The 27,213-nt window shown below is 50.2% G+C and overlaps 2 protein-coding genes across 2 annotated transcripts; both read right to left on the reverse strand.

Moving 5' to 3' along the window:
* Positions 1–2,690: 2,690 nt before the first annotated feature.
* Positions 2,691–3,385, reverse strand: GAST (gastrin). Its single transcript, XM_019435355.2, has 2 exons — positions 3,093–3,385; positions 2,691–2,970 (listed from the first exon to the last, which is right to left on the reverse strand). Exons 1-2 carry the CDS (start codon positions 3,301–3,303, stop codon positions 2,867–2,869), a joined length of 315 nt encoding a protein of 104 aa, XP_019290900.1. The 5' UTR covers positions 3,304–3,385; the 3' UTR covers positions 2,691–2,866.
* A 20,798-nt stretch (positions 3,386–24,183) lies between these two features.
* Positions 24,184–26,942, reverse strand: EIF1 (eukaryotic translation initiation factor 1). The gene is made up of 4 exons (XM_019435493.2): positions 26,754–26,942; positions 25,883–26,046; positions 25,643–25,744; positions 24,184–25,056 (listed from the first exon to the last, which is right to left on the reverse strand). The coding sequence occupies exons 1-4, from the start codon at positions 26,782–26,784 to the stop codon at positions 25,012–25,014; spliced, it is 342 nt and encodes a 113-aa protein (XP_019291038.1). The 5' UTR covers positions 26,785–26,942; the 3' UTR covers positions 24,184–25,011.
* Positions 26,943–27,213: the final 271 nt, after the last annotated feature.

Genomic DNA, 27,213 nt, shown 5'->3' on the forward strand with positions numbered 1-27,213 from the left:
CAGGAGAGGGGCACAAGCAAGAGAGAGAGAGAACCCCAAGCAGGTTCCATAATGTCAGCGCAGAGCCCAACATGGGGCTCGAACTCAACAATGTTGAGATCATGACCTGGGCCAAAATCAAGAGTCAGATGCTTAACCGACTGAGCCACCCAGGTGCCCCCGGAATGCATATTTTTAAATGGCCACGCTATATTTTTAAAATTTTTTTTGAAGTTTTTATTTTTGAGACAGAGAGAGAGCATGAACGGGGGAGGGTCAGAGAGAGAGGGAGGCACAGAATCCGAAGCAGGCTCCAGGCTCTGAGCTGTCAGCACAGAGCCCGACGTGGGGCTTGAACTCACGGACCGCGAGATAGTGACCTGAGCCCAAGTCGGACGCTTAACCGACTGAGCCACCCAGGCGCCCCCCCGATGTGGGGTTTGAATTCACAAACTGTCAAGATCATGACCTGAGCCACAGTTGGATGGTCAACTGACTGAGCCACCCGGGAACCCCAAGGTTTTCCAGGTTTAAACAAAGTAGACCTCACCTTCCCCACTCTTGATAAAGAATGCTGGGAGGCAAAAAGACACTAAGACATTATGCGGAAGAAGATAGGGTCTAATTATACACAAAACTCATTATGGTACAAAAAAAAAAAAAAAAGCCCAAGTCCTTAACACTAAATCCCTGGAAGAGAACATAGGAGTTCAAAATTCTTTTTTTTTTTTCTTCTGTTTATTTACTTATTTTTGAGAGAGAGAGCATGAGCAGGGAAGGGGCAGAGAGAGAGGGAGACAGAGAATCCCAAGCAGGCTCCATGGTGTCAGCACAGAGCCCAATGCAGGGCTTGAATTCATGAACCATGAGATCATGACCTGAACTGAAACCAAGAGTCAGACACTTACCTGAACGGGGCACCCAGTCGCCCCAGGAATTCAAAATTCTTTTTTTTTATGTTTATTTATTTTTGAGCGAGAGCGAGAGAGAGAGCAAGTGGGGGAGGGACAGAGAGAGGGACACACACACACACACACACAGAATCTGAAGCAGGCTCCAGGCTCCGAGCTGTCTGCACAGAGCCTGACAGGGGTGCTTGCTCGAATTCACAAGCAGCGAGATCATGACCTGAGGCGAAGTCAGGTGCTTAACGGACTGAGTCACGAGGGGCCCCTAGGAGTTCAAAATTCTTAAGGGAATCTTCTCAGATGTCCCATGCAAGGTGTCGTGGTCTCATGCCTTTCATTCTATGACTTAAAAAAAAAAAAAGTTTATTTATTTACTTTTGAGAGAGAGAGAGAGGTAAAAAGAGAAATTCCAAGCATGCTCTGCACTGTCAGCATGGAGCTGGACCAGGGGCTTGAACCCACAAACCGTGCGATCATGACCTGAGCCGAAACTAGGAGCCAGGCGCTTGACTACTCGAGCCACCCAGATGCCTCTCATTCTAGGACTTTAATGGGGGAGACTTGCTGGGCTTCCAATTTTGGCTTCCTTTGTTATCTGCACTCTTACATTCAGATCTTGGGCTTGAGTTAATGGCTGGCTAACCTGCGCCTAACATTTTCTTCCTCCAGAGATTCTCTGATGATTAACGGTAGCCAATCAATGCCACGGCCAAAAGCACCCCCCCCCCCTTCTCTCTCCAGCACTGGAGCAGTTGCATAAGCCAGTGCTCCTTCTTCCACGTGTGCCCCATCCTGATTCACCGGGATGAGAATTTGGTAGTGGTGTTGCCACAACACTCCAGTGGTTACCAGCACCCTGCAAAGGGGGCTGGCTAGTGAAGGATCACATTTTAGAATCCCAAGATGAGTGTGTTGTTTCCTAAAACCCTCTGTTTTCAGAGGAGGTCCCCTCACACACACCCCACCCTGCCCCGAGGCAGACTTGGAGATAAGGATTTGAGTGTGAGTGGTTTATTTGGGTGGTGATCTCAAGTGGGACCACGAGGGTGTGAGATGGGGAAGGGATGCACATGAACAAAGGAGAGCCTTGAGCTCGGTCCTGCAGGGGGATTCTGGAATTTGGGGAGACGGAATTATCCTGCCCAAGGGATGAGGGAACTAGGGTATTTATCCTCCCATCGAGGGTGCGTGTGGAAGGATGTTGCCCATGGGCTCAGAACAGTGAGGGGAATACGGGCGAAACGTCAACAACGCCTGTAGCAGCCACTCACCCGCCAATGTGACAGATACTTATTGGATAACCCCCTATTCTTGGAACGGGATACAGCAGAGAGGAGGGATGTGGGATCCACACTCTTACAGAGTCTCCCTTCTAAGTGGGGGAGGCGGACAATAAACTAACATACAAAACAATGACAGGATGTGACCTAGGGAGAAAAAGGAGAGCCAGCCAGGTTTATGCCTGGGAAAAGCCTTCCAGGCACAGGGAACAGAAAGGACGAAGGTTCTGAGCAGGAATGAGCTTGGTGCATTGTGTAAGGAAGGGAAAGGGAGAGAGGAGGAAGACACTTGGCACCTGCCATGGGGACAGCAGGGCTGACCTAGGACTTCGACAAGGAGTTTAGGTTTGATTCTAAGTGCAGCAGGAGGCATTGGAAGGTGAAAACCTGGAGTGGCGCAGTTTGATTTCTCTTTTAGAAAGAGGACTCTGGTTGTGACCCTACCACTGTTTTCCACCTGCACGAGTAGATTCTCATTCAATGTTAGGCTCTGGGGATACCGAGAAGAATGAGTCATGGGTCCCCGTCCCCAAGAGGGTTCTCCGTTCTCTCTGTTGCCTCAACCATGTCTCCACCAACTCCCCTCTCCTGCCCCACACTTGACACAATGTGATCCATTGGAAGCTAGTTTATTTTGATTGGTTTTTCATGGGGCTGGGCTGGGCTGGGCTGGGAGAGGCTGGGCTCTGAAGCTCCGTTCTAGGGATGTTGGTCCCCGTCCTCTGCACTGCGGCGGCCGAAGTCCATCCATCCGTATGCTGCTTCTTCTTCCTCCAGCCACGGTCCCTGCTTCTTGGACAGGTCTGAGGGTCAGAGGTGGGAGAGGACGTGAGCATATGGGAAGGACATCTAAGCCACTAGAAACCAAGGCCAGGGCCAACCCTGGCTGGGTGAGGCAAGCAGGGATGGCCGTCACAGCTCCTACCTGCCACCAGCTGTGGGGGACCCTGGAGCCCTAGCTGCCGTCGGTGGTGAGAGGCTGGGCCCAGCCGGTTCAGCCAATGTGGTTCCAGGCCCCTGTTGGCCCCTGGACCCGAGGGTGCATCCTGCAGCTGGGAGCGGGGCTTCCAGGAAGCTTCAGAGAAGGCGGTCAGAGCCAGTGCCAAGATCAGCACGCACACACACAGTCGTTGCATCTTGTCTGCAAAGGAAAGAGGGGCGGGGCTGAAAGGTGGAGCCGGCTAGGCACCCAAAGGCAGGGGCCTGGACCAGATGGACTCTAGGTGCCTCCCTGCTGGCAGGTGCAGCGCCGTGTGGGGCTGTGGGCTGGTCCTCAGTTCGCTTTTCCAGTTCCTGCCAGCTGCGCAACCCCTGCTCCCTGCAACTCCCAAGCCCTGCCCTTTTCCTCCTCACCCACCCTAATTACAACAGTGGCTTTTCTCCAAGGAATTTACAACTTAGAGCAACGGTTTCCAAACTTCTGCAGAATTTGAGGCCATGTGAGTGGTCCTGTGGATGTTTACATCTCATAATTTAAAGTGAACTTTCATGTTTTTATTAAAAGTTTTTTAATGTTTATTTATTTTGGGGGGGGGGTGCGGAGGGGCAGAGAGAGAGAGGGAGACACAGAATCTGAAGCAGGCTCCAGGCTCTGAGCTGTCAGTATGGAGCCCGACGCAGGGCTCGAACTCATAAACCGTGAGATCATGACCTGAGCTGAATTCAGACGCTTAACCGACTGAGCCACCCAGGTGCCGCTAAACGTGTTTTTTTGTTTCTGTTTTTGTTTTTTTAATTTTCGAGAGAGAGAAAGAGAGAACGAGCAGGGGAGAGGGACAGAGAGGGGGAGAGAGAGAGAATCTTCAGCAGGCTCCATGCTGAGGGTGGAGCCCAGTGCCGGGCTCCACACCACAACCCTGAGATCATGACCTGAGCCTAAATCCAGAGTCAGATGCTCAACCGACTGAGCCACCCAGGCACCCCTAAAGTGAACTTTTATTTTTTTTTTTAATTTTTTTTTTTTTTTTTAACGTTTGTTTATTTTTGAGACAGAGAGAGACAGAGCATGAACGGGGGAGGGTCAGAGAGAGGGAGACACAGAATCCGAAACAGGTTCCAGGCTCTGAGCTGTCAGCACAGAGCCCGACATGGGGCTTGAACTCACGGACCACGAGATCATGACCTGAGCCGAAGTCAGATGCTCAACCGACTGAGCCACCCAGGCACCCCTAAAGTGAACTTTTAAATAGCGATACCAAAGGGTGCGTTCCAGACAGCACGGTATGGTTATCTCTTTGGAGACCATCGGTGTATTCACTGTGTGGTCGGGTCCCACCGATTCTGTGCAGCCTCGGAAGGAAAGTTCTCCTGCCATTTTTGCTTAAGAGGAATATCGTGTGATTGTAATTAAGCAGTTAAAAATTAAGCTGTTAAAAAAAGTTAAGGGGCGCCTGGGGGGCTCACTTGGTTGAGCATCTGACTTTTGATTTTTTTTTTTTTTAACGTTTATTTATTTTTGAGACAGGGAGAGACAGAGCATGAACGGGGGAGGGTCAGAGAGAGGGAGACACAGAATCTGAAACAGGCTCCAGGCTCTGAGCTGTCAGCACAGAGCCCGACGCGGGGCTCAAACTCACCGACCGCGGGGCTCAAACTCACCGACCGCGGGGCTCGAACTCACCGAGCGCGAGATCATGACCTGAGCCGAAGTCGGCCGCCCAACCGACTGAGCCACCCAGGCACCCCCTGGCTTTTGATTTTTTTTATGGTCTCATGGTTCATGGGTTCGAGCCCTGCATGGGGCTTTGTGCTGGTAGCACGGAGTCTGCTTGGGATTCTCTGTCTTCTCTCTCTCAGCCCCTCCCCCACTCAGGCTCGCTCTCTCTCTCTCTCTCTCTTGCTCGCGCTCTCTCTCTCTTTCTCTCAAAAATAAACTTAAAAAATCTTTGTAAAAAGTTAAGCAGTTACCACTTGCACCTGTGTGTCAGCATGACCTGAGTTGGGGGGGAAACTATCATACAGAAATAAACTGGATCCTCAAATGAGTCTAAAATTCACATCTAGGGGCACCTGGGTGGCTCAGTCAGTTAAGTGTCCCACTTTGGCTCAGGTCATGATCTCAGCGTTCGTGAGTTTAAGCCCTGCCTCAGGCTCTGTGCTGACAGCTCGGAGCCTGGAGCCTGCTTCGGATTCTGTGTCTCCTTCTCTCTCTGCCCCTTCCCCGCTCATGCTCGCTCTCTCTCAAAAATGACTAAACATTGAAAAATAAAATAAAAAAATGAAATTCACATCTAAAACTCTCTTCTTAGCATTTGTGTTCTTTCTGCCTCATTGTTCTGATTGGCTTCATCAGAAGTAAATTATAAAAATGTTACCCTCGAGGGATGCGTTTCTATGAATAAAATACTGCTTTTATCTGTTTGTCATCGTGGAGCTCTGTGTTAGATTTCCTTTGAAGGAGAAAGGGTTCTTGCTGCTAAAGAAGCAAGGTTAGCCACGTTATTGTCCAACATGGTAGCTACTAGCCACATATGGCTCTTTACATTTAAATTAATTAAAATTAAAAACTCCTTCTTTGAACTAGCCTCCTTTCTGGTGCACCTTTGGCTGGTGGGTACCACATTGGATGGTGCAGATACAATCCCCATCATCATGGGAAGTTCTTTCAGACAGTGCTGGTGTAGGAAAGAGCTTGAGATGGAACCCAGAAGCCCTGCGTTCCAGTTTCAGCCCTGCCCTATGATTGGTGTGACTTTGGCCAGTCACTTCTCCTTCTGGGCCTCAGTTTTTTCACCTGGAAATGGGAGAATAGCCTTTGTCCTTCTCACCTTGCAGGACTGGGGTGAGCATGGAGGCAGAGGGGCAGGGCAGGGCCCCAGTTGAAGCAGCAGGAGAGGAAAGGGCACTCCAGGGTGGGTTCTAGAGCTGAGACCTAGTCCGGCCCTGAGCTGAGAGGAGGGTGGTGGCCCTGGAGACACCGAGGCGTGAGCCTGGTCCTTTGGGGCAGGGAGACGTCCCATCAGCCCTCTCCCCGACTCTCTCCTCCCCTCCTGGGTGGTCTCACCTGCAGAGACTCTCCTCCCCCTCCTGGGTGCTCTCACCTGCAGACCGGGAGGTTGGTGATGCTATGGCCAGCCTGGTTCCTTTCCGTGCTTTGTGCTACTTGGTGCTCCAGCCCTACCTTTTAAAGCCCTCATGGCCCCTCCCAAACCCCCATGAGGTCAGCCTCCCCCGCAGCAAGACAAAAGGGGGTGGGCACAGGTACCTCGCCCCTGCCCTACCCCGTCATTCAATCAGTCATCTCATGGGGGAAGGGAGGGGAGTTGACCTCCTAGCGGTGGGGGCAGGTGCAGGGTGCAGGCATTTCCTCAGCTGGGCACGAGGGCAGGCAGGAGACAGGCTCCCTGGGGTCGGGAGCAGTGCCCACTCCCCCCCCCCCCCCCGTGCCCAGTCCTTGGGGTCACAGTCCTGGTGTGCATCATCCCTCCGGTATGTCCAGCTGGGGGGCAGATGAGACAGATGCCCCTAGTGACCTTGGATTCAGGGGAAGCATATTTCTCCGTACATTGGTGTTTGAAGAGCAGGGAGTGTGTGGATGTCGGGTGATGTATTGATCCCCTGTCCCCCTGCCGGGCTCTGCAAACAGGACGTGAGGTAGTTATTGGGGGCAATGGGCCGTGGGCTGATGGCCCCGCGCTCTGCCTGGGGGCTGCATCCTGGTTGCCTCTTCACCTCCTTTGCCTGGAAAATCCTGAGTGTACCCCTCCCCCCCCCCCCATTTGTGCCCTCTGTGCTGGCTGGATTCAGCTTGCAGCTCCTCTCAATCCCAGGTCTGCCCTTTATCCCCTGCCTCTTGGAAACCCCCTCCCCGGGGCAGTTGCTTCAGGCCCCTATACTTGGAGACTCCCTCCTTTCATTTTCAAGGGAAGATAGCAATCTGCATAATGCACTCACCACCTTTCAATATAAAAAGACATCTTGTTTTTTTTTTAACGTTTATTTATTTTTGAGAGAGACAGAGACAGAATGTGAGTGGGTTAGGGGCAGACAGACTGGGAGACACAGAATCTGAAGCAGGCTCCAGGCTCTGAGCTGTCTGCACAGAGCCCGATGCGGGGCTCGAGCTCACAAGCTGTGAGATTATGACCTGAGCTGAAGTCAGACGTTCAACCGACCGAGCCACCCGGGCACCCCTAAAAATACATCTTTAAAAAAATTTTTTTAAAAATGTTTAGTTTTGAGAGAGACATAGAGAGAGTGCATGAGCAGTGGAGGGGGGGCGGGAGGAGAGAGAGAGAGAGAGAGAGAGAGAGACAGAATCCAAAGCAGGCTCCAGGCTCTGAGCTGTCAGCACAGAGCCCGACATGGGGCTCGAACCCACAAACCTCGAGATCATGACCTGAACCGGAATCGGATGACTAACCAACTGAGCCACCCAGGTGTCCCTAAAAATACATCCTAAAGTGGTTAGCAAAGAGACTAAAGAGTTTGCCCAAGATATTTGGCCAGAAAACCAAATAGTGTGCTTGTTGACTTATTTGATGAATTGCCACCTTGACCTGGTTTGGACAGATGTAAGTAGCTCTAGGCTGTTTTTGATTTTTCCACAGTTGGCATTAGAGATTTAGCTGTTGTTCATGCGTCATCATGGCCCCTCCTTTTCCGGGGGAGTTTTGATGCCCGTTGGGTCCTGGATAAGGGGCAGTGGTACCCACGCTCACAGCCAGCCTTGCTGAGAAATTAACAGGTGATGAAGCAGGCTGGGAGGTGTCCATGGCAACGAGCGAGCAGAATGTTCTGGTGAATAACCACTCTAATTCAGAGCAGGGCTCAGTGACTCAGCGGATGGAATAAGTGAAAATGACAAACCCAGTGCAGGTATTGGTGGCAATTAATCGAAACCAGAATCTTAGAGGCAGAGGGGCCTTTGAGGGGCCTTGGGAGACAGGGTGGCATGGGGAGCAGCTCTGTTCACACGAGAGAGGCATGGAGACATTCGTGTTGCCATGGTGACAAGAAATGAGAAGCTTTCCGCAGAGCCTTGGTTGCACCAGAGCCCAAGACTTGTGCTGTGGAGGGGGTAATGCCCACCCCCCCCTCCCCGGTTCTTCTTCACAGGCTGGTCACACCAGCTGGGGACAGCACCAAACAGATTTGTGTATCCCACTCAACAGGCGACTGCGGGCACTGGCGGGCAAGCAGGGGGGGCTCTGCCCCAAGTGGAGAGACAGCACTCCCCCCAGGGTGCTCATAATCACCAAACTGCATGTTCTGCCCTCCCGGGAATCATGTCCAATGGGAAAGAAAAGGGTTTCCTGGCCCCACCCTTTTCCAGATGTTGAGCTTTGGGCAGATCTCTCCTCCTCTGAGCTATTTTCTTCTCCAAGAAATGAGGAAAATAACTTGGGTGTGTGTGGGTGGGGGGGAGGAGTCTTGTGAAGGTGATGTGCAGAAAACAACATGCACAGTGCCTAGAACATCGTGAGTTTGTATCCTCTTCGGGCCTCAGTTAGCCTCATCTGCGAAATGGGAATCATTCATTCCTACCTCAGAGGGCTGCTGTGAAGGGGAGAGGTCACAAGGTCTGTGCACACACTTTGCACACATCACAGAGCTCCTCCTTTCCCAAGGCTTATGGAGGGTGATTCCCTAAAAAGCACCGTGTGTGAATCTAAGGTTTTCCCTCCCGCTGGCTATGACTCAGAGGGACACTTGTCCTGGGCTGCACCCGCAGGAGGTGGCAGGGATGGAATCTGTGGAAGCTGGATCTCTCAGAGGCCAGCACCCACTGATGTATGGACGATTTTGGAACTGGAGAGGCCAGAGGGGACTCCTGGCTCCAACACTTTGACTAGCTGGGCAACCAGAAAATCCAGTTTCTGAGTCTACCAAATTGAAGACCATATCCCAGACCTTGGGGCCAGCTCCCTCCCTCTCCCTGTGGGCCCCGTCCTTGTTCTCACAAGAGTGACAATGCTGTGTGCTGGGCCGATAAGCTCTCTGCATGAATAAACGTAGTTGTTCTTCACCATGGTCCTTGGATGTAAGGACTAGTGTGTCCCTGTTCCACAGGTGAAGAAACCAAGGCTCAGCCAGGTGAAGCAATCCCTGTCCTGAGTTTACAGGACCAAGGAGATCTGGGCCTGAAATTCCTAGTTCTGGCATCTTTCTCCTCCCAGGAGGGGTATGGAGGACAGAATAATCATCCCCCAAAGACGTCCACAGCCCGACTCCTGGGACCTGGGAATATATGAGGTTACATGGCAAAAGGACTTTGCAGATGTAATTATAGACTTTGAAGTAGGGAGCTTATCCTGGATTGTCTGGGTGGGCCCAATTTTTTTTAATTTATTTTTTTAAATGTTTACTTTTTTTGAGACAGAGACAGAGTGTGAGTAGGGGAGGGGCAGAGAGAGAGGGAGATAGAACTGAAGCACTCTCCAGGCTCTGAGCTGTCAGCACAGAGCCCGACACGGGGCTCAAACCACAAGATCGTGACCTGAGCCGGAGTCAGATGCTCAATCAACTGAGCCACCCAGGCGCCCCTGAGTGCGCCCAATTTAATCAGATAAGCCCTTAAAATGTTCTTTGGCTGGGGGCGCCTGGGTGGCTCAGTCGGTTGAGTGCCCATCCCACTCTTGATTTCAGCTCAGGTCATGATCTTACGGTTGTGAGATCCAACCTTGGGTCGGGCTCCTTGAGTTGAGCGCGTGGAGCCTGCTTGGGATTCTCTGTCCCTCTGCCCCTCCCCTGCTCACACACTCTCTCTTTCAAAATAGATAAACATAAAAAAAATGTTCTCTGGCTCGAATGTCCTTTGCCTAAAGGCAGAAGTGATGCTGCTGAAGAATGAATCAGAGATTTGAGGACCCAGGAGGATTCTACCCACCCTCACCGGTTTGGAGGTGGGAGGGGGAGGGCAACAGGCCGAGAAGCGCAGGTGGCCTTAAGGAGCTGAGAGAGGCCCCCAGCCAAGGTCCTAGGACCGCAAAGGACTGAATTCAGCCAACAATCTGGAAGAGCTTGGAAACGGGTTCAAACCCAGAGCCTTCAGAACGGAGCGCAGCCCTGGTGACGCCTTCATTTCCCCCCGGGGCGCCCTGCTGTACCTGGGGCTTCTGACCTACTGAACCGTCAGAGAATGAATTGACATCGTCCTAAGCTTCTACAGTTTGTGGTAATTTACTGGGGCTGCAACAGCCCCCCCAGTGCTAGGGGTTCCAGCATCATGAAGTTTTCTTTTGAAATCGTGAAGTAAGGTAAGAACTGGCCCGGTGTGAATTTGCATGTGATTTTTCAAATACAATGAAGGGGGACGTTTGTTAAAGTATTGGGCCATTCTTCTGTTCCATTTCCCTTCCAGGTGGTGAGCACCTGCCAGAAGCCAGGGCCAGGATGAGGCCCCAGGGCTAACAGGTGGATGTGATCGGCTCAGTCATGGCTTCCTGGCATTTAGATTTCAGGGTGGGGGCGCACACAAAATAGAATTAATAACAACAGCGGGGAGGACTATCCCTGGGGAGGGAGACTCCCCGGGGCAACTCTGCATGCCTGACCCCACTCTCCCCCCTGCCAGAGCCGGTCCTGGGAAATAGTACCGAGCAGCTGCAAACCGCTGTCAGAAGCCACCAGCCCCCCGGGGTTCCTCATTGGTTATTGATGGTGGGCGAGGGAGAGGCTGAGGATGCCTCAGTCACCCTGTCCCAGGCAATGGGGCCTCGGAGGGGTGAAGGTGTTGAGACAGTGACCCCCGGAGGCAGCCTGGGCATGCGTGGTCCCTCCTGGAGTGGGGGGCTGGGGAGGAACAAGTGGCTTCATGACGTCTGGCTGCTGTCCCAGGGTAGGAAGGTAGCAGGACCAGGCTGAGCTGGAGAGGGGGCCCGGGAGGAGCTCAGGGGCCAGGTGACTGCCCAGCTGCCTCGAGGGGAGAGCAGAGGGCACCCCCATACTCCAGCTTTGGCCTCCTCTCTCTGGCCCCCCTCTCCTTCCCATCTGATGCCCACCTGTGTCTTTGGAGCGGTGGCTCTCAACCCACACCTCATATTGGGATCGCCTGTGGAGCTCTAAGCCCACCCCTGTGCCCGGGGCACCAATGAGAAATCTTCTCGAATCAGAAGCCGCGGTGAGACCCAGGCTGCGGCTGGTGTCTGTGTGCGGGACTAGTGTTTGTGTATTGTGGAAGGTCAGGACAAGGAGGCTTTGCGACCCTGGGTTGAATCCCAGCTTCGCCACTTCCTAGCTGTGATCTAAGGCAAGTCACGGACTTAGGATGTTCCCCATACCTTTCTGGGAGGGTCAAGGTGAGGGATAAATGAGACACCTGTAGCCTCCACTTGGTCTCTGATGCATGGTAAGTTCTATGTAAGGGTCTGCTATTATTATTGGTATATATTTTAAAGTTTTTATTTATTTATTTTGAGAGAGGGTGCATGGGAGCAGGGGAGGGGCAGAGAGAGAGAGAGGGGAGAGAGAGAGAGAAGAGAGAGAGTATCCCAAGCAGGCTCTGCACTGTGAGTGCAAAGCCGGATGTGGGGCTTGAACTCACAAACCGTGAGATCATGACCTGAGCAGAAATCAAGAGTCAGAAACTGACTGAGCCACTCAGGCGCCTCTATTACTGGTATTTTCATCACCACAGCCTTACCTGCAACTTATCTGTGCTGTTACATCTTGCTGACTTCCAGAATATTCTACCCCCTTTTCCTTGATTATTTTTCTCTCCACTCTTCCCTGTAATAGTCCCTAGAGCCTCCCCTCACAGGTTAACGCTGCCTCTTCCAGGTTGGCCTCACCCTGGCTCCTCAGGTCCATCCACCTTCTGCTTCCCACAGCCCTGGGTCACATCCTGGCTACCCACCTCTGGGGACTGTTTTGCCTCCCATATCTTAACCGTAACAACCTCCACTGTTGAATGAGGTGCTGATGGGCCTATTATCTCCCTTAACAATCAAAATCAAGCCCAGAACCCTGTTTGCAGGGCACATTTAGAACTGTGCACTCCATTGTACATAAATTTTATTAAAAAAAAAACTGTAACAAAGTGGAAGTCTAGTTAATGAAGTATTTAGGTCAAAGTGTATTACTGTACATTTAGTTTGAAATGCATAAAAAAAGATGAATAGATATGAGATCAATAATAATAAAATATAAATTATGGAATCTAGGTGGTGGGCATATGAGTCTTCACGTTAAAATTAAACTTTTCTGAGTATTTGAACATTTTTATAATAAAATGTTAGAGAGTATTTTGTTTAGCACTATCAGTGGCTTTAAGATGGGAAACAAATCCTAAAAGCACCAATGTGAGAATAATCTTTACTCAGGTGCATTTTATTTTACTTATTTTTTATTTTAGAGAGAGAGCATGAGCGAGGGAGAGGGGCAGAGGGAGAGAGAATCTTTTCTTTTTTAAATTTTTTAAAATGTCTTGATTTAATTGACACAGAGAGAGAGAGAGAGAGCATGAGAGGGGTCGGGGCGGGGGTGGTGGGACTGAGAGAGAGGGAGACAGAGAATACAAAGCAGGTTTCAGGCTCCGAGCTGTCAGCACAGAGCCCGATGTGGGGCTTGAACTCACGGACTGCTAGATCATGACCTGAGCCGAAGTCAGACACCTGCTTAACTGACCGAGCCAACCAGGTGCCCCGAGAGAGAGAATCTTAACCAGCCTCCATGATCAGCGCAGATTGATTCTGTGACCCTGGGATCATGACCTGAGCAGAAATCAAGAGTCAGAAGCTCAACCGCCTGAGCCATCCAGGTGCCCTCAGGTGCATTTTAGGGTTAGGGGTTGGCCAGGGGAAGCTGCCTGCTCACGCCTGACACCTGACGGGTGAGGGGATGCAGCTGTGCGCCTGGCCGGTCTTCTCTGGGCTGTGCTGCTGCTTCTCCTGGTCCACAGCCTCTGGCCTACCCTCTCTCCAGAAGCCCAGCTCCTGCTCAATCTGACTTTGCTGTAACTGTCAGTCCGACTGCCTTCCTTCTCATAGCCCACCTTCCCCCTCTGGTCTCACTTTCCTCCCTCCCCAGCCTGGCCCCCACGGTTTTTTACTTCATTTACGGGCGATGCACCTGGGTCGCTGCCCCTGTCCTGCTTCAGAACCTGCCAGGCTTGTCCCCATCCTTAAACCTTGACCACTTCTTCAGCTCCTGTCTCCCCATCCCTGCAAACAGGATAGTTCCTCAAAGTAGCCAGTTGATTCAATTGCAAATTAATATTCTGCAGCTGGGTGGTTGCCTGGCAACCTTGTGAGTCACCTTCCCTTCCCTCCCAAGGCCATCTGACCTCAGCTTCCTTCTCCCTGCGTGACCACAGCTGTCCGAGCCCACCTTCTGCTCTCCTTTCCTCCGTCACTGGAGGGTATGCAGCCCTGTCAAGTTCAGTGCCCCCACGGTGGCCCTTCATCCTGGACCCTCCTGCCAGCTCAGACGTTTAATGCCTTCACATTTCTTTTTTTCTCCCCCGCCTTTTTTTTTTTTTTTTTTTTTAACATTTATTCATTTTTGAGAGACTGAGCATGAGTGGGGAAGGGGCAGAGAGAGAGGGAGACACAGAATCCGAAGTAGGCTCCAGGCTCCGAGCTGTCAGCACAGAGCCCGGTGCGGGGCTTGAACTCATGAACTGCGAGATCATGACCCGAGATCATGACCCGAGCCGAAGTTGGATGCTCAGCCAACCGAACCACCCAGGCACTCCTCTGCTTTCACTTTTCATTCATTCATTCATTCATTCATTCATTCATTAAATGCCCACTTCGTGCCGGGTGCTGTGTTGACCCTGGGAACACAATGTTGATCAAGAGGGTCTTTTTTCCTTTTCTCTTGGGGAGAGACAGTGTGATATGAGCTTAAGGTGCCATGGACAGTTGGGGGGCAAGTAAGTGGGGAAGCCTTCTGTTTCCTCCGGACCTTGAAGCTCTCTTAAATGCAAGCTTTCTCATGTTTATAACATGTTTTCACCTCCCTCTTCCCCTAATGATGGTGATTACAATTTAGGGAGCCCTTCTTTGGCCAGGTCTCCATGCTAAGCACTTTACGGGGCATTGTGTCTTGGAGTCCTCACCACGACCCCACAAGGAGGGTAATACTATTGCCCCCAGTTTTAGCTGAGGAAACTGAGGCACAGAGAAATTGGCAAAGCAATGAAGCAGTTCGCCATGGGCTTGAGCCTCCCTGAATGTTCTTGCTGAACATGCCAAGGTCGTGACCACTCTTTGCTCAGGCCATTTCTTGGGTTTGTGTTTGCAGTGAGTGACTTTGAGAGAGGAGGTAATGTCTCCCTCCGGGACGTAGAGCAGACTTGCTTACTACTTCCTACAAATGCAGTAGATTTCCAGGCTCAGTGTCCTCAGCTGCCTCACAACTACTGTCCGTGTAGCATCTCTGCTGTGTTACCACCAAGGAACTTGGGGAGCAAGGGTTATTGATGCAGATTATGTGGTCAGCTGGGTTGTGAGTAACACAGTTATTTGTCTCTGACCCAGGAGTCTTGTGTCTTCTGCCTTTGGTGAAAAGCTAATAGGATAGCTTATTAGCTTGTGAGTAGGGTAAAGTCAGATCCCAGACTCAACCCAGTGATTAGCCCGGGACACAGCCCATCAAATGCACAGCTGAGGCTTGAACCTGGACAGTTGGATTCTGTAAGCATTGGGGAAAAAAAAAAAAAGCCTTCCCTTGCTGCTTTCCTGCTTCCTCGACAGTGAACCTTCTCTGAACTCTGTGATCTATTGAGCCAATGAGTGGGGTTGGTGGGAGTTGTGGCCTCAGGGCCAAGGAAATGAGGGAGGTTCTGGTGTCTGATTTTACCTGTAATCTTACTTGGTTATTGTGAAAAATTGTTTCAGGGAAGGGAGAAGGGGCAGTGTGCTTCTTTAGGCTTTACCGAGGTTCTCCTGCTTTTATAAACCAGCCAAATCCCAAACTCTCCCTGGCAGAGGGTAAGGAGATTTCTAGTCACCAAACCGAAAGTGGAACTTCCATTTGGTAAGGGCAAAAACCCTGCTCGTAATTTGTCCATCCATCCAGCTTTGACATGATACAATTTAAAACACATATATAGGGGGGCACCTGGGTGGCTCAGTCGGTTGAGCATCCATCTTCAGCTCAGGCTGTGATCTCACAGTTTGTGGGTTCAGTCCCCATATTGGGCTCACTGCTGTCAGCGTGGAGCCTGCTTGGGATCCTCTGTCCCTATCTCTCTGTACTCCCTGCACCTCTTGAAAAAAAAAAACCACATATATAGGATCTATCTATCCATATTTTTTTTTGAGAGAGAGAGAGAGAGAGAGAAAGAAAAGAATGAGTGGGGAAGGGGCGGAGAGAGACTCTTAAGCAGGTTCGACGCCCAGTGTGGAGCCGGACTCGGGGCTTGATCTCATGACCATGAGATCATAACCCGAGCTGAAATCAAGAGTCAGATATTTGACGGAGCCAGCAAGGCACCCCTACAAGATCTATTTATTGAGATATAGTGAAATATCACACCATTCACTCTTTTTTTTAAATGTTTATTTTTGAGAGAGAGAGAGAGAGAGAGAGGGAGAGAGAGAGAGCAGGGGAGGGGCAGAGAGAGCAGGGGCACAGAATCGGAAGCAGGCTCCAGGCTCCAGGCTCCAAGCTGTCAGCACAGAGCTCAATGCGGGGCTCTAACTCACTAACTGTGAGATCATGACCTGAGCTGAAGCCGGACACTCAACTGACTGAGCCACCCAGGTGCCCGCCATTCACTCTTTTTTTTTTTTTTTAACTTTTTATTTTTTTTTATTTTTTTTTATTTTTGGGACAGAGAGAGACAGAGCATGAACGGGGGAGGGGCAGAGAGAGAGGGAGACACAGAACTGGAAGCAGGCTCCAGGCTCTGAGCCATCAGCCCAGAGCCCGACGCGGGGCTCGAACTCACGGACCGTGAGATCGTGACCTGAGCTGAAGTCGGACGCTTAACCGACTGAGCCACCCAGGCGCCCCCCATTCACTCTTTTAAAGTACACCAGCCAGTGGCTTTTAGCGTATCCACAACGTTGCACAACCATGACCTTTATCTAGTTCCAGAATATTTTCATCACCCCAAAAGGAAAAACCTCATTTGCATTCACTCCTCATTTCTCTTCTCCCAGGGAAAGACTAGGACATGAAAAAGAGGTTTGTGACAAACTACTCAGAGAGTTGGTAGCTGGGAGATCACCTTAAGAAGAACTTCCCCATCGACTGTTTAAAATTTAAAGCTGCTGTCTCAAATAGCACGCAAAAAGGAAACCAAAACCACAAAATACTAGCATATTACAGCCATGGGAATTCTAAGAGATGGGAGAAGATGGTCAAAATCAAGCAAAGCTAAATTATAGACTTGTCCAGGTGGTGATAAGTGCTGTGGAGCAAAAGAGCGGAGAAAGAGGGGGCACCTGGGTGGCTCATTTGGTTAAGTGTCGGAGTTCAGCTCAGGTCACGATCTCACGGTTCGTGTGTTCCAGCCCCGCATCGGGCTCTGTGCTGACACCTCAGAGCCTGGAGCTGCTTCGGATTCTGTGTCTCCCTCTCTCTCTGCTCCTCCCCCACTCATGCTCTGTCTCTCTCTCAAAAATAAATAAATGTTAAAAAAAAAAAAAAAGCAGAGACAGAGTGCCTCTCCCTGTCACAGGCTGAATGTGACCCCTTGCCTAAGCATGGCTGAAATAGTTTAGGTGTTTGTGCAGTGGTTGGTTTAGCGCCTGACTCCCCAGCTGGAGTATAGACTCCGTGAGAAAGAAGGTGTGCTTTGCCTTGTTGGTTGCTGAACCCACACCCCTTGTGGACACCTGTACCGAGTGAGTACTCCATAAATGTGAATGAATGAGTGAGTGAACGAATGAATGAACACAGCAAAGAGTTGGCAGTGGGCTCTGGACTTGAACGAGAAGTTGAAGCTGGAAACAGAGTGTTAGGAGCATGAACCCTGAAGGCATAATCAGTCATGACCTAGGGTGAGACCAGAAAGGAGAGGCAAGGAAAGCCCAGACTGTCTTAGTCCCTTTGGAACTCCTACATTTGGAGCATGGAGGGATGAAAGGTTCGAGCAGGTGGAGAGGTCACAGGGTGGCTAGTGGGAGACCTCATCCGAGAAGCAAAGAGGGCTGGCATGCAGCGCCAAATGTTGCAAGGAAACAGTTGTAGGGGACGAGGAGATCCAAAACCCAGTCCGTCCTCCCCTTCTGGAACGTAACTTCCATATGGGCAAGGATCTTTGTTCAGTGCTGTATCCCCAGTGGCTCAAAGGGTGCCGGGCACGTATGGTGTGCTGAATAAATGTTTACTGAATGAATGAACGAATGAATGAACGAATGGTTCATTCTATGAGAAGTTTAAAATTAGCAGGGTTATCTTCTGTGATATCATGATTTGCTCTCCTTCCTTTGCATTTCTGTTTGGCAGAACAGGAGGGAAAGGGTGAACTAAACCAGTGGTTCTCAAAAGGGGTATGTGGTTTTTGCCCCCGCCAGGGGCATTTGGCAATAATCTGGAGATAATTTTGGTCATCCGGCATGCCTGGGAAGGAGTAGTGTGTGGAGGTCTGAGATTCTGCTAAACACCCTTTGACACACAGGTCAGTCCCTCCTCCCCAAGAAATAATTCTCGGGGCCCAAATATTAATGGTGCTGAGTTACGTGAGGCCCCCAGTTACGTGAACCCACTGGGGATTGTCAAAAGCCCAGGCAAGCTCTCCACGAAGCCGTCCACATGAATGTCTTCTGTCCTGCCTCCAGCAGCAAAGCAGCTGAGTTCTCGCTCAGTGAGTCTTGATGTTTTTGGACTCAAAATCCTATTCCCTGTCATATCAGTGATCTAGAGGACCAACCTGGAAACTTTCAATCTTTTTCTTTCCAATGCCTGGCATATGCCCAGCATTTTAATTAAAAGGTAATTTGAGGTGGGTCAGTTATGATTGGTTCTCTTTAAATTTCAATTTAAAATGTAACTTGTGGTAATCATAGACACATTTTGACTTTCCCCATAAAAATGTGACAAAACACTGTTTAGATTTAATTAGAAGAAAAAGCATGACTTTAGACCAATTAAAAAGTGATACTGCATCACATTTGGTTCTGAGAACAAATGTATATTAAAATGTAGATTTAGATTTTATTATGTACTTAAAAAAATCTAATGTTCATTGGGGTCCCCTTACATTTGTTATAGCTTTTGTATTATTTTTCCCAGGGGGTGATAGAAGAGTTTCAGGCTACTCACATACAAGCACATTGCAAATCCCACATGAGAGATGCAGGCTGTCTTTGGCTCCAACGAAGGAAAAGTCCAATTAGATCTAGCCAACACCATATTTTCTTCTTCAGCATTGTTTTTGACATTCTGGAGTCCTCTTAGTCAGATGGATGGGAACTGCGGGTCTGATGGGGTTCCATGGGCGTGAATGGCTAGATAATCATCACTCATGGGCCACCCCCTAGTTCTGGCCTGAGGCTTTGGGGGCTAAGCCCAGGCTTGGTACCACCGAAGAACTCCCCAGCTGATGTGACAGCCAGGTTTCTGCACCTCTTAGCTAGTGCAATGAACTCAGTCCATATTCAGCTCATACCTGTTGCTTTCCATACTTGGACTATTTTTGTGGGTTTTAAATGCACATCTAAAACCATAATGGAGGGGCGCCTGGGTGGCTCTGTCAGTTAAGTGTCTGACTTCGGCTCAGGTCGTGATCTCACGGCTTGTGGGTTCGAGCCCCGCGTCGGGCTCTGGGCTGACAGCTCGGAGCCTGGAGCCTGCTTCCGATTCTGTGTCTCCCTCTCTCTCTGCCCCTCCCCCACTTGCGCTTGCTCGCTTGCTCTCTCAAAAATAAAGAATGAAAAAATAAAAAAAAAATGAAGATGGGTTTGGGAGGTCTGGGATCAGGCTTAAAATCCTAACGAGCTCACGGGGATACTGAGTAGCGAGAGTCTGCAGTTCTGTCTCCAAGGTGGACCGTGGGACCTAGCTCGGTCACATCTCTCTGCATTGACTTTGTCCTCATGCTTGTTTCCTGTTGTTCCACAGAAATGGAGAGCCAGTGACGTGACCCACACAAAAGACTGTCGTGTTTCACGCTCCACGTTAACATGTTCAACCTCTGCGTTCCCTGTGCTTCCTGTTTTTAACTAGGTGTCCATTCTGGGTACAAATTGACCATCAAGGACCAAGATTAAAGACAATTTAAACTGTGTAACCACCCAGACCGCCGAGGCCGGGTGACGGCTGGCGACAGCGGCTCGGGAGCGAGTGAGTCACACTGGGGCATCCGAGGCTGTGGAGTCTGGCTGCTGCGTGTGTGCCTTTTGCCCAGCCCTCGCTCGGTTTGGGAGTTGTTTAGAAATATTTTTAAATAGTTATTAATTTTCAAAGTCGATATTGGAAAAGGCATGTTGCTGCTTGCACTGCTGTGCCTGGATAACCTTTGTTAGTCCCTGGGGCTTTGTAAGCCTGGGGAGGAAACCACAGGCCAGTGATTCTTAGGGGTTTTGGGTAACAGGCTCTTTTAAGAATCTGATAAAAGCAGGGCCGACCGGGTGACTCAGTCGGTTGAGCCTCCATCTTCGGCTCAGGTCATGATCTCACGGTTCGTGAGTTCAAGCCCCATATCGGGCTTGCTGCTGTCAGTGCAAAGCCTGCTTTGGATCCTCTGTGTCCCCACCCCCCCTTTGCCCCTTCCTGGCTTGTGCTCGTGATCTCTCTCTCTTAAAAATACAAATTATAGGGGCGCCTGGGTGGCTCAGTGGTTTGAGTGGCCGACTTCAGCTCAGGTCATGATCTCGCGGTCAGTGAGTTCGAGCCCCGCGTCGGGCTCTGTGCTAACAGCTCAGAGCCTGGAGCCTGTTTCAGATTCTGTGTCTCCCTCTCTCTGACCCTCCCCCGTTCATGCTCTGTCTCTCTCTGTCTCAAAAATAAATAAACGTTAAAAAAAAAAATTAAAAATACAAATTATAAAAAAATCTTGTTAAAAAAAAAAAAGAATCTGATAAAAGCTCTGGACAGTCTTGCAAGAAATGCCCACATTTTCACATACGTGAAAATGCCAAAATGTCAGGGGTTGGTTTCTCAGATGCTGGTAACCAAGTTCTGACTCTTGGCCACCCCCTTTTCAAACCATCTTAAATACTCTTTTTTTTTTTTTAAGATTAAAAAAATTTTTTTTAACTTTATTTTGAGAGAGGAGAGAGAGAGAGAGAGAATCCCAAGCAGGCTCCACACTGTCAGTGCAGAGCCCAACGCAGGGTTCAAATTCATGAACCGTGAGATCACACTGAGCTGAAATCCAGAGTTGGACACTTAACTGACTAAGCCACCCACAGGCTGCTAAAGATTTTATTTTTAAGAAATCTGTGCATCTAACGTGAGTCTGGATCATAATCCTGAGATCAAGAGTTGTGCGCTCCACCGGCTGAGCCAGCCAGGTGCCCCTTAAATACAGTACTCTTGATTTCTTTCCCTGAAACTTAGCTCTGGTAATGCTTCTCTCCTGCTCATGTTTCCTCAATAGCTCCCCATTAGCCACATCAGTGTTTCCCCAGTATGGCTTGTGGTCCTCCCATTTGAATTGGCTGATGTTAAAAAGACAGGTTCCTGGGCCCCACATCAGAATCTCTGGATCCGAGTCTGTGGCTCTAGAGGCAGGGTCATTTCCTGGAGTTTGTGGGCCAGACATTCTGACCTCAGAGGTTCTGTTGTGCCTCATACCAAGTGAATAAAGTACACCCACAGGCCAAATAGACGTTTTTTGTAGTATTTTTGGAAAGATGTTTGTAAACTTTACAAATCTAAGTTTTGTTACAAATAATGTTGTTCCTTTTCTAGAAATGTTTATTACAATTTCATACAGTTATATAGGAATTATATTACAGTTACAGCCAGTGTTATCTTTTGTAGTGTTAAACCCTTATGCATTCTGAGTTTTGCAGTTTGGGGGTCAAATTTGGGAAATGATGAATTTCTTTCAGTTCCCAGACATTTTTGTAGGCCCTTGAAAAGCAGGTGGATTGTTCAGCTGACACCCAGCAAAGCTTAGCTATCCTGGGTGGGGCCTCTAATCTGATTTTTTTTTTTTTTTTTTTTTAACTCACGACCCTCAGATCAAGACCCAAGCTGAGATCAAGAGTCAGAAACTTAACCAACTGAGCCACTCAGACGCCCCTAGAATTTTTTTTAAAGTTTATTTATTTAAGAGAGAGAGAAAGAGAAAGAGAATATAATTGGGGGAGGGGGCAGAGAGAGAAGGTGACACAGAAGCTGAAGCAGGCTCCAGGCTCTGAGCTGTCAGCACAGAGCCGGATGCAAAGCTTGAATCCATGCGCCTTGAGATCATGATCTGGGCTGAAGTCAGACGCTTAACCCACTGAGCCACCCAGGCGCCCCTAGAATCTGAATTTTTAACAAGCTTCCCAAGAACAGTACGTTTTATGAATATTTAAACTAGGAGGATTTAAGGGAGTCCAAGAGAAGAAATGGCCAGAGCCTCACACGATTTGCTAATTCTGAAACAGTGTGTATCTCCTGAAAAGTTAGGGAGCTCTAGCTTCGTTTCCAAGCCAGGTGAACAGTAAACTGTGTTTTGACACTCATGCCACAAGGGGGCAGCACCCAGGCTGGTAAATAAGGAAGCAGGTCAATTGCAGAGCTAGTTGGTAGCATGTTCAGTTCCCAAATAGACCATGTTTCTTTGTCCTATTTATGGATGAGCTTTGAATAGGCTTTAAAGTAGTTTTTGTGGATTCCTGTGCAGCTTTAGCTGACCAATATTCATTTCGTCTTGCTAACACAATTTTAAGGAACATTGGGTTTGTGTCGGCTTGTCCCTGTGGCAGAGGGTGGGCCTTGGTTGGGGCCAGGAGAGTGAGGTGAGAAGGGAGGAAACAGGAGAGGGAAGGGGAGGACAGACAGAGTGAGGAGGCAGAGGGGAGACTGGGGGTGGGGGCGCGGTGGGGGGAGAGGAACCGAGAGCACAGAGCCGGGAGACACTTCTCATCGAGATCTGCTCTTCACCGTGACTTCTTGCAGGCTGACATCTGAATGTTTTAGCTTGTGGCTCAGCCCACTCTGACCTCACACCAGCCTTCCAGCCCTCCCTCCCCTCTGCTCCATCTCATCACCTGCTTGCTGGCTCAGCCGTCCCACTTCTCAGAACGTTCTACCATAGGGCCGAGTCCCTCCTGTTAAGCGAACAGGTCAGGGTGTACCAGCTCTCAGCACAGGCCTGGCATAGAGACAGTACTGTTATTCCTGCTCTATACAAGGCCTTTGTTCCAGCCAAGCGCTCCTACCTTAGGGCCCTCATATACTCTGGGTGCTCCCACCTCTGGATCCTGACTCCTCTGTTAACACGCTGCTTCAGATGGCACCTCCTTTATGAAGCCTTCCCTGGCCCCCCTGGGTGTGGACGGGGTGGGGAAGATTGGCCAGTCCCCCAAACCTGTGACTCTTTGGCCAAGCCAGGGGCGGCATTGGCTCCTTTCTGCCTCGTGTCAAGGCCGTGTGCTGGTTTTCCACTCCTGTCAGGCCACCGGCTTCCAGAGCACAGGGTGTCTTCCCGATTACTGTTGTGTGCCCCGCGATCCCCACACTCGACACTGCATACACGGATCTTGGTAAAACGAACTCTTTAAATTGGAAATGTACAGGTCACCTGGTGGGAAGGGCAAGGACGGAGAGCTTGGGTTCTGGAGGAAACCCTACCACTTTTTAGCCTTGCAAATTTCCCCCAACCATCCAACGGACACGACTATACTTTTATCTCCGGCCTGAGATAATTAAGAGTGTTCTCTCCTGTCATGTTCACGGATAACCATTTTGATTACAGATGGTGGATTACTGACGTTGCTGGCTTAACTCTCAATAATCTCATTCTAGAATGCTGGAAGTCCTTAAAAGGCAAGATATCTCAACAGCCTAGCACAGGACCTGCATATCAACCTATAGCAGGATTCTCTTACTGTTTTATCTTATTTCCTGACTGTGGTCTTCTGTGGGTTGGCCTCCTGGGTTGGTTGCTGCTAGAAGCTTCTGAATAGCCCTTTGCTTTGTAATGAAATCTTAAAACTATCATTCAAGGGGTGTCTGGGTGGCTCAGTCGGTAGGGTCCGACTTCGGCTCAGATCGTGATCTACCCCTTGGTGAGTTTGACACCCCCCCACGTCTGCACTGAAAGCTCAGAGCCTGGAATCTATTTTGGATTGTCTCCCCCTCTCTGCCCCTCCCCTGCTGGCAGTCGGTTTCTCTGTCAAAAATAAACCTTAAAAAGCAAAAGTATCACTCAAACCTTGTTTGCTGAACACATGAGTTTTGTAAGACCTTGTTGTAACCCTCTACCTCCCAGATTAAAATCCTATTTTCAGGGCAGCTGCCACTGGCTCAGCCTTTCACCAGCCTTCCCCCGCACTTCACCTTGTTCTAGGCTGGCCTCTGTACAGACTTATCCACAAGGCCGACCAGTATTTACAAGAGGCTAGCAATAGGAAAAGTGGATTCATGACTACTCAGTAGTTTGAAGCCTGTATTTTACAATCTGCAATTGGTAACAGTTCATGATCCACATACTGACAGAATTTTAATAGAATGAATCACATTCATTGTTCTTCTATAAGGGATGGCCTGACCTTTTTCTTAAAACTGCTTTATAGTCCCTTAACTGTTAACCCTATAAATGTATCCCCTGGAAAAAGCACTTCTGTGTCCCTCCCAGGGGTCTGAGGATCAGATTAAATCCCACACCATGTTTCTCCCTTGTTACAACCTTTAGAAAGGCAAGATCCTGTCACTGAGGGGGCTCAAGGGTTTCCAACCAAACTGCTCTATCAGTTCACAAGGTGAGTTCCTCCATGGCCATTGAACCGGGATGGCCCAACGACCACCAGTGAATCCGTCCACCCTGCAGTCCCTCCTTTCAGGACTCTAAGGACACTGCAGCTCTGGCGACATGCAAGGGACAAGCTCACTGAAGGTTTTCTTGGCCAAGAGGTTGAGGTCCCCGTTGGCCTGCAGGCGTAGACTACCCTCCACTGCCCCTTTCTGTGGTTCCTTCCCACGTACAAGACTGACTACACATAAAATACAATCTGCAAATCAGGTGTTTCTGAAAACAAGTTTTATTTAAATAAGGGCTTAAATACATTACATAACATTAAAACTGAAGGAAAAAATAAACCAAAAAACCAGTCTGTTACTTCACATGGCATTGGGCAGCTGCTGCTAGTAAGGTGCAAGCTCTACAGCCAGCTACAGGACTCATACATCAGTTTGAAGTTTGTTCCCTTGTCAGAAGTTTAACTCGGATAGAAGGTTGGCCTCACATTCTGGTGTTCGGACATCAATTAGCTAGGATATGTCTGGTCAAAAAGACTTTGGTGGCAAGTCAGACGTCCTATCACACCTTGCTAGAGGGAAGGTGGCCGCTCTAAGCTCCGCCCACCCGGTCAGGTTGGAGACACCAGGGATCTTTCTTTGACTACCAAGACTCCCTGTGGCAGCACCGCTGCTGTGGCCGGCTTACCCCATCCTGTCCTCTCAGCTCCACCGCGGGCTGCTCAGGTGGTGACATTCTCTTAGGGCAGGGAACTCTGAAGAGGGAGAGCCGAGGAGCTTCTGGCCAGACATAGCCGGCTGTGATCTTGGGGCTCTGGGCTTGACCGAAACATGACGTTACTGCTTGGTTTCAGGCCGGACACTGCCAGGCGCCTACTGCTTGACCTCTGTTTAAATGAGGGACTTCAAGACTAGACAGCATGGCTCTTTTCAGTTTATTGCATGAAGGAGTTACACTAGTCCAAGTTAAAAGCAGACCCCAAATGGTTACATTATACAAGCTGTGAGGTTTTTAAACTTGTGACAAGGGACAGAAGGGAAATTCTACTCATTGCAAAGAAATCCTCACTTAAGCTTCAGTGAGCCAAAAGCACTTAAAACCCATGAACCTTCAGCTGGTCGTCCTTAGCCAGTCCAATCTGCAAAGAAAAAAAGACAAAATTATAGTAGGGGATCAACCCCCCCCCCCCCCCCCCGATTTCTGATGCCAACAACTCTGTCTTCTTGCTCCTACACTGGGCAAAAGAAGTCCAAGAGCCAAGGCACACACCTCAACCACTAGGAGCACAATGGTTCTTAACTCAGGATACTCAGTAAAGAACGAATGATATAAGAGGGTTTTAGCGCTTAGGAACTGCCAACCAGACATCGTGTGTATTCTAGTATCTGTGTGCCATTTAAATGTGCATCTTTAAAGTGGTCACCAGGCTGACTCAGTCAAGTAGAGCATGTGACTCTTGATCTGGGGGTTTTAAGTTCTAGCCCACACACTAGGTGTAGAGATTACTTAACAAACAAAAAAAGTACATCCATATACGAATTAAATAAGGCAGACAAGTCCCTTCTGTTTTTGGGAATACTTATCTACTTCAAAACTCAATTGTTTTGCTTAGTCTTACAATACCAACTTCTATGTCCTCAGGAGACTGAGTATAGAGTAGGAAGGATCGGACATGTAGACAGGGTAGAGGCACAAATGGATCGTCACCAAGTGATGGAACTCACCTCTACAAGGAACTGGCATATGTTCTTGCGCTGGTCACCCTGTAGCTGAATTACTTCTCCATATTCTGGATGCTCAATTACAGTACCATTGCAGGCAAATTTCTGCAAACATGAATGAAGCAAAACAAATTAGACGAAGTGCAGCCCAAGTGCACCAACAACTCCTCCTGAGAATACAAGTGAGCACCCCCCCCTGAGCAAGTTAAATGTGATATTCTTACGATCTCACCGAATACCTACCTTCTTGAACGCCTTCACTAGTTTCTTTTTATCGTAATCATCAGCGATCCCTTGGACAGTAGTAAGGGTCTTCCTGCCGTTTCTCTGTTGAATTCTTATATGGATATAATCCTCAGTGCCAGCAGGAAGCAGATCATCACCCTTACTTGCATCAGCAAAGGGGTCTGGGAAGAAAGAGCAAACTCGGTTAGAGCTGTTGGGGCTCAGGTGCCATTGTCACCCTCCCAATGGATCTTTTGCGCGCCCAGAAAACGACTACTGATATCGCCAGGGCTGAGATCAAGTCAGACAAGTCCTTGTTGGCCGTCCCCGGAACGGGTCAGTCCGGGACGGCTGGCTTCCCCAGCGCCGGGGGAAAGCCTGGGCCTCTTGCCCCAGGCCCGCCCTCGGAAGCCGATCACGTGCCGGGGGAGCCTGGACTGCAGGCAGTGCCCCACCCGGCTGATGCAACCGGCCGGAACCAAAGCTCCAAGGCGGGGCCAAGCTTCCCGCCCCATTGGCGGGAGCGTTTGTCACTTAGGCCTGGCACCGCCTCTCACTCCCGGGTCCGTGACAACGGCGGTGACGTAACGGACGTGACGCAGGGGTGGCGGGAGGGGGCGGGTGGGGCCCAAGGCGGCCCGGGAGCCATTAGTAAATGCGCCACCCGATAGACACTGGGACTGCCCAAGGGTTGCCTCCCTGCCCACTCCTTCCGGTCGCACTTAAGGACCGACCCCAGGGCCCCGGCCGGGCCCCGCTTCCTGCGAGCGCGAGTATCTTCCCTCCTCCCAAGTTTACGAAAGCCCGGAGCGCTGGCAGGTTTTCAGGCCCGGAGCACTTCGCCACTCCACCCAGGCCTTTCTCCCCACGGGACTTTTCCGCGGCTTACCGAAAGAGTGGAGGTTCTGGATAGCGGACATACGATACGATTCCTTTTCCTCGGTGGAAACGGCCTGCGGAAGGCGGCGGCGGGAGAAGGCGGGCAGGGGGGACGGAGCGTCGGGAAGCGAGGGGGCTCAAGGGGAAGGCTGCTGAGTCCTCGGCGGCGGCTCAGTGACTGGGGCGGAGGGGCGGCGCCTGTATTCACTTATATAGCCGCCCCTGTGACGCCAGCGCGCTGCCCTCACGTTCTGGCCCCACCCACGACGTCGTGGCCCCAGCCCCCTGGCGCCGCCGTTTCCGATTGGTCCGGGAGCGGGGACGCGAGACGGCGCTTGCGCAGGAGCTCTGCTGCGGGAGGGCGTCCTCTCGATTCCGGGAGTGGTAGAAGGGGAAGGGAAAGGTTGGTCCGTCTAGGCGCCTGCGCAGTACGGGAGGAAGGTGTCAGGGCTGCGCAGAAAAGTGGCGGA

Source organism: Panthera pardus, unplaced genomic scaffold (genome assembly GCF_024362965.1).
Source record: "Panthera pardus isolate Hobbes unplaced genomic scaffold, ASM2436296v1 HiC_scaffold_3, whole genome shotgun sequence".
Lineage (NCBI taxonomy): Eukaryota > Metazoa > Chordata > Mammalia > Carnivora > Felidae > Panthera > Panthera pardus.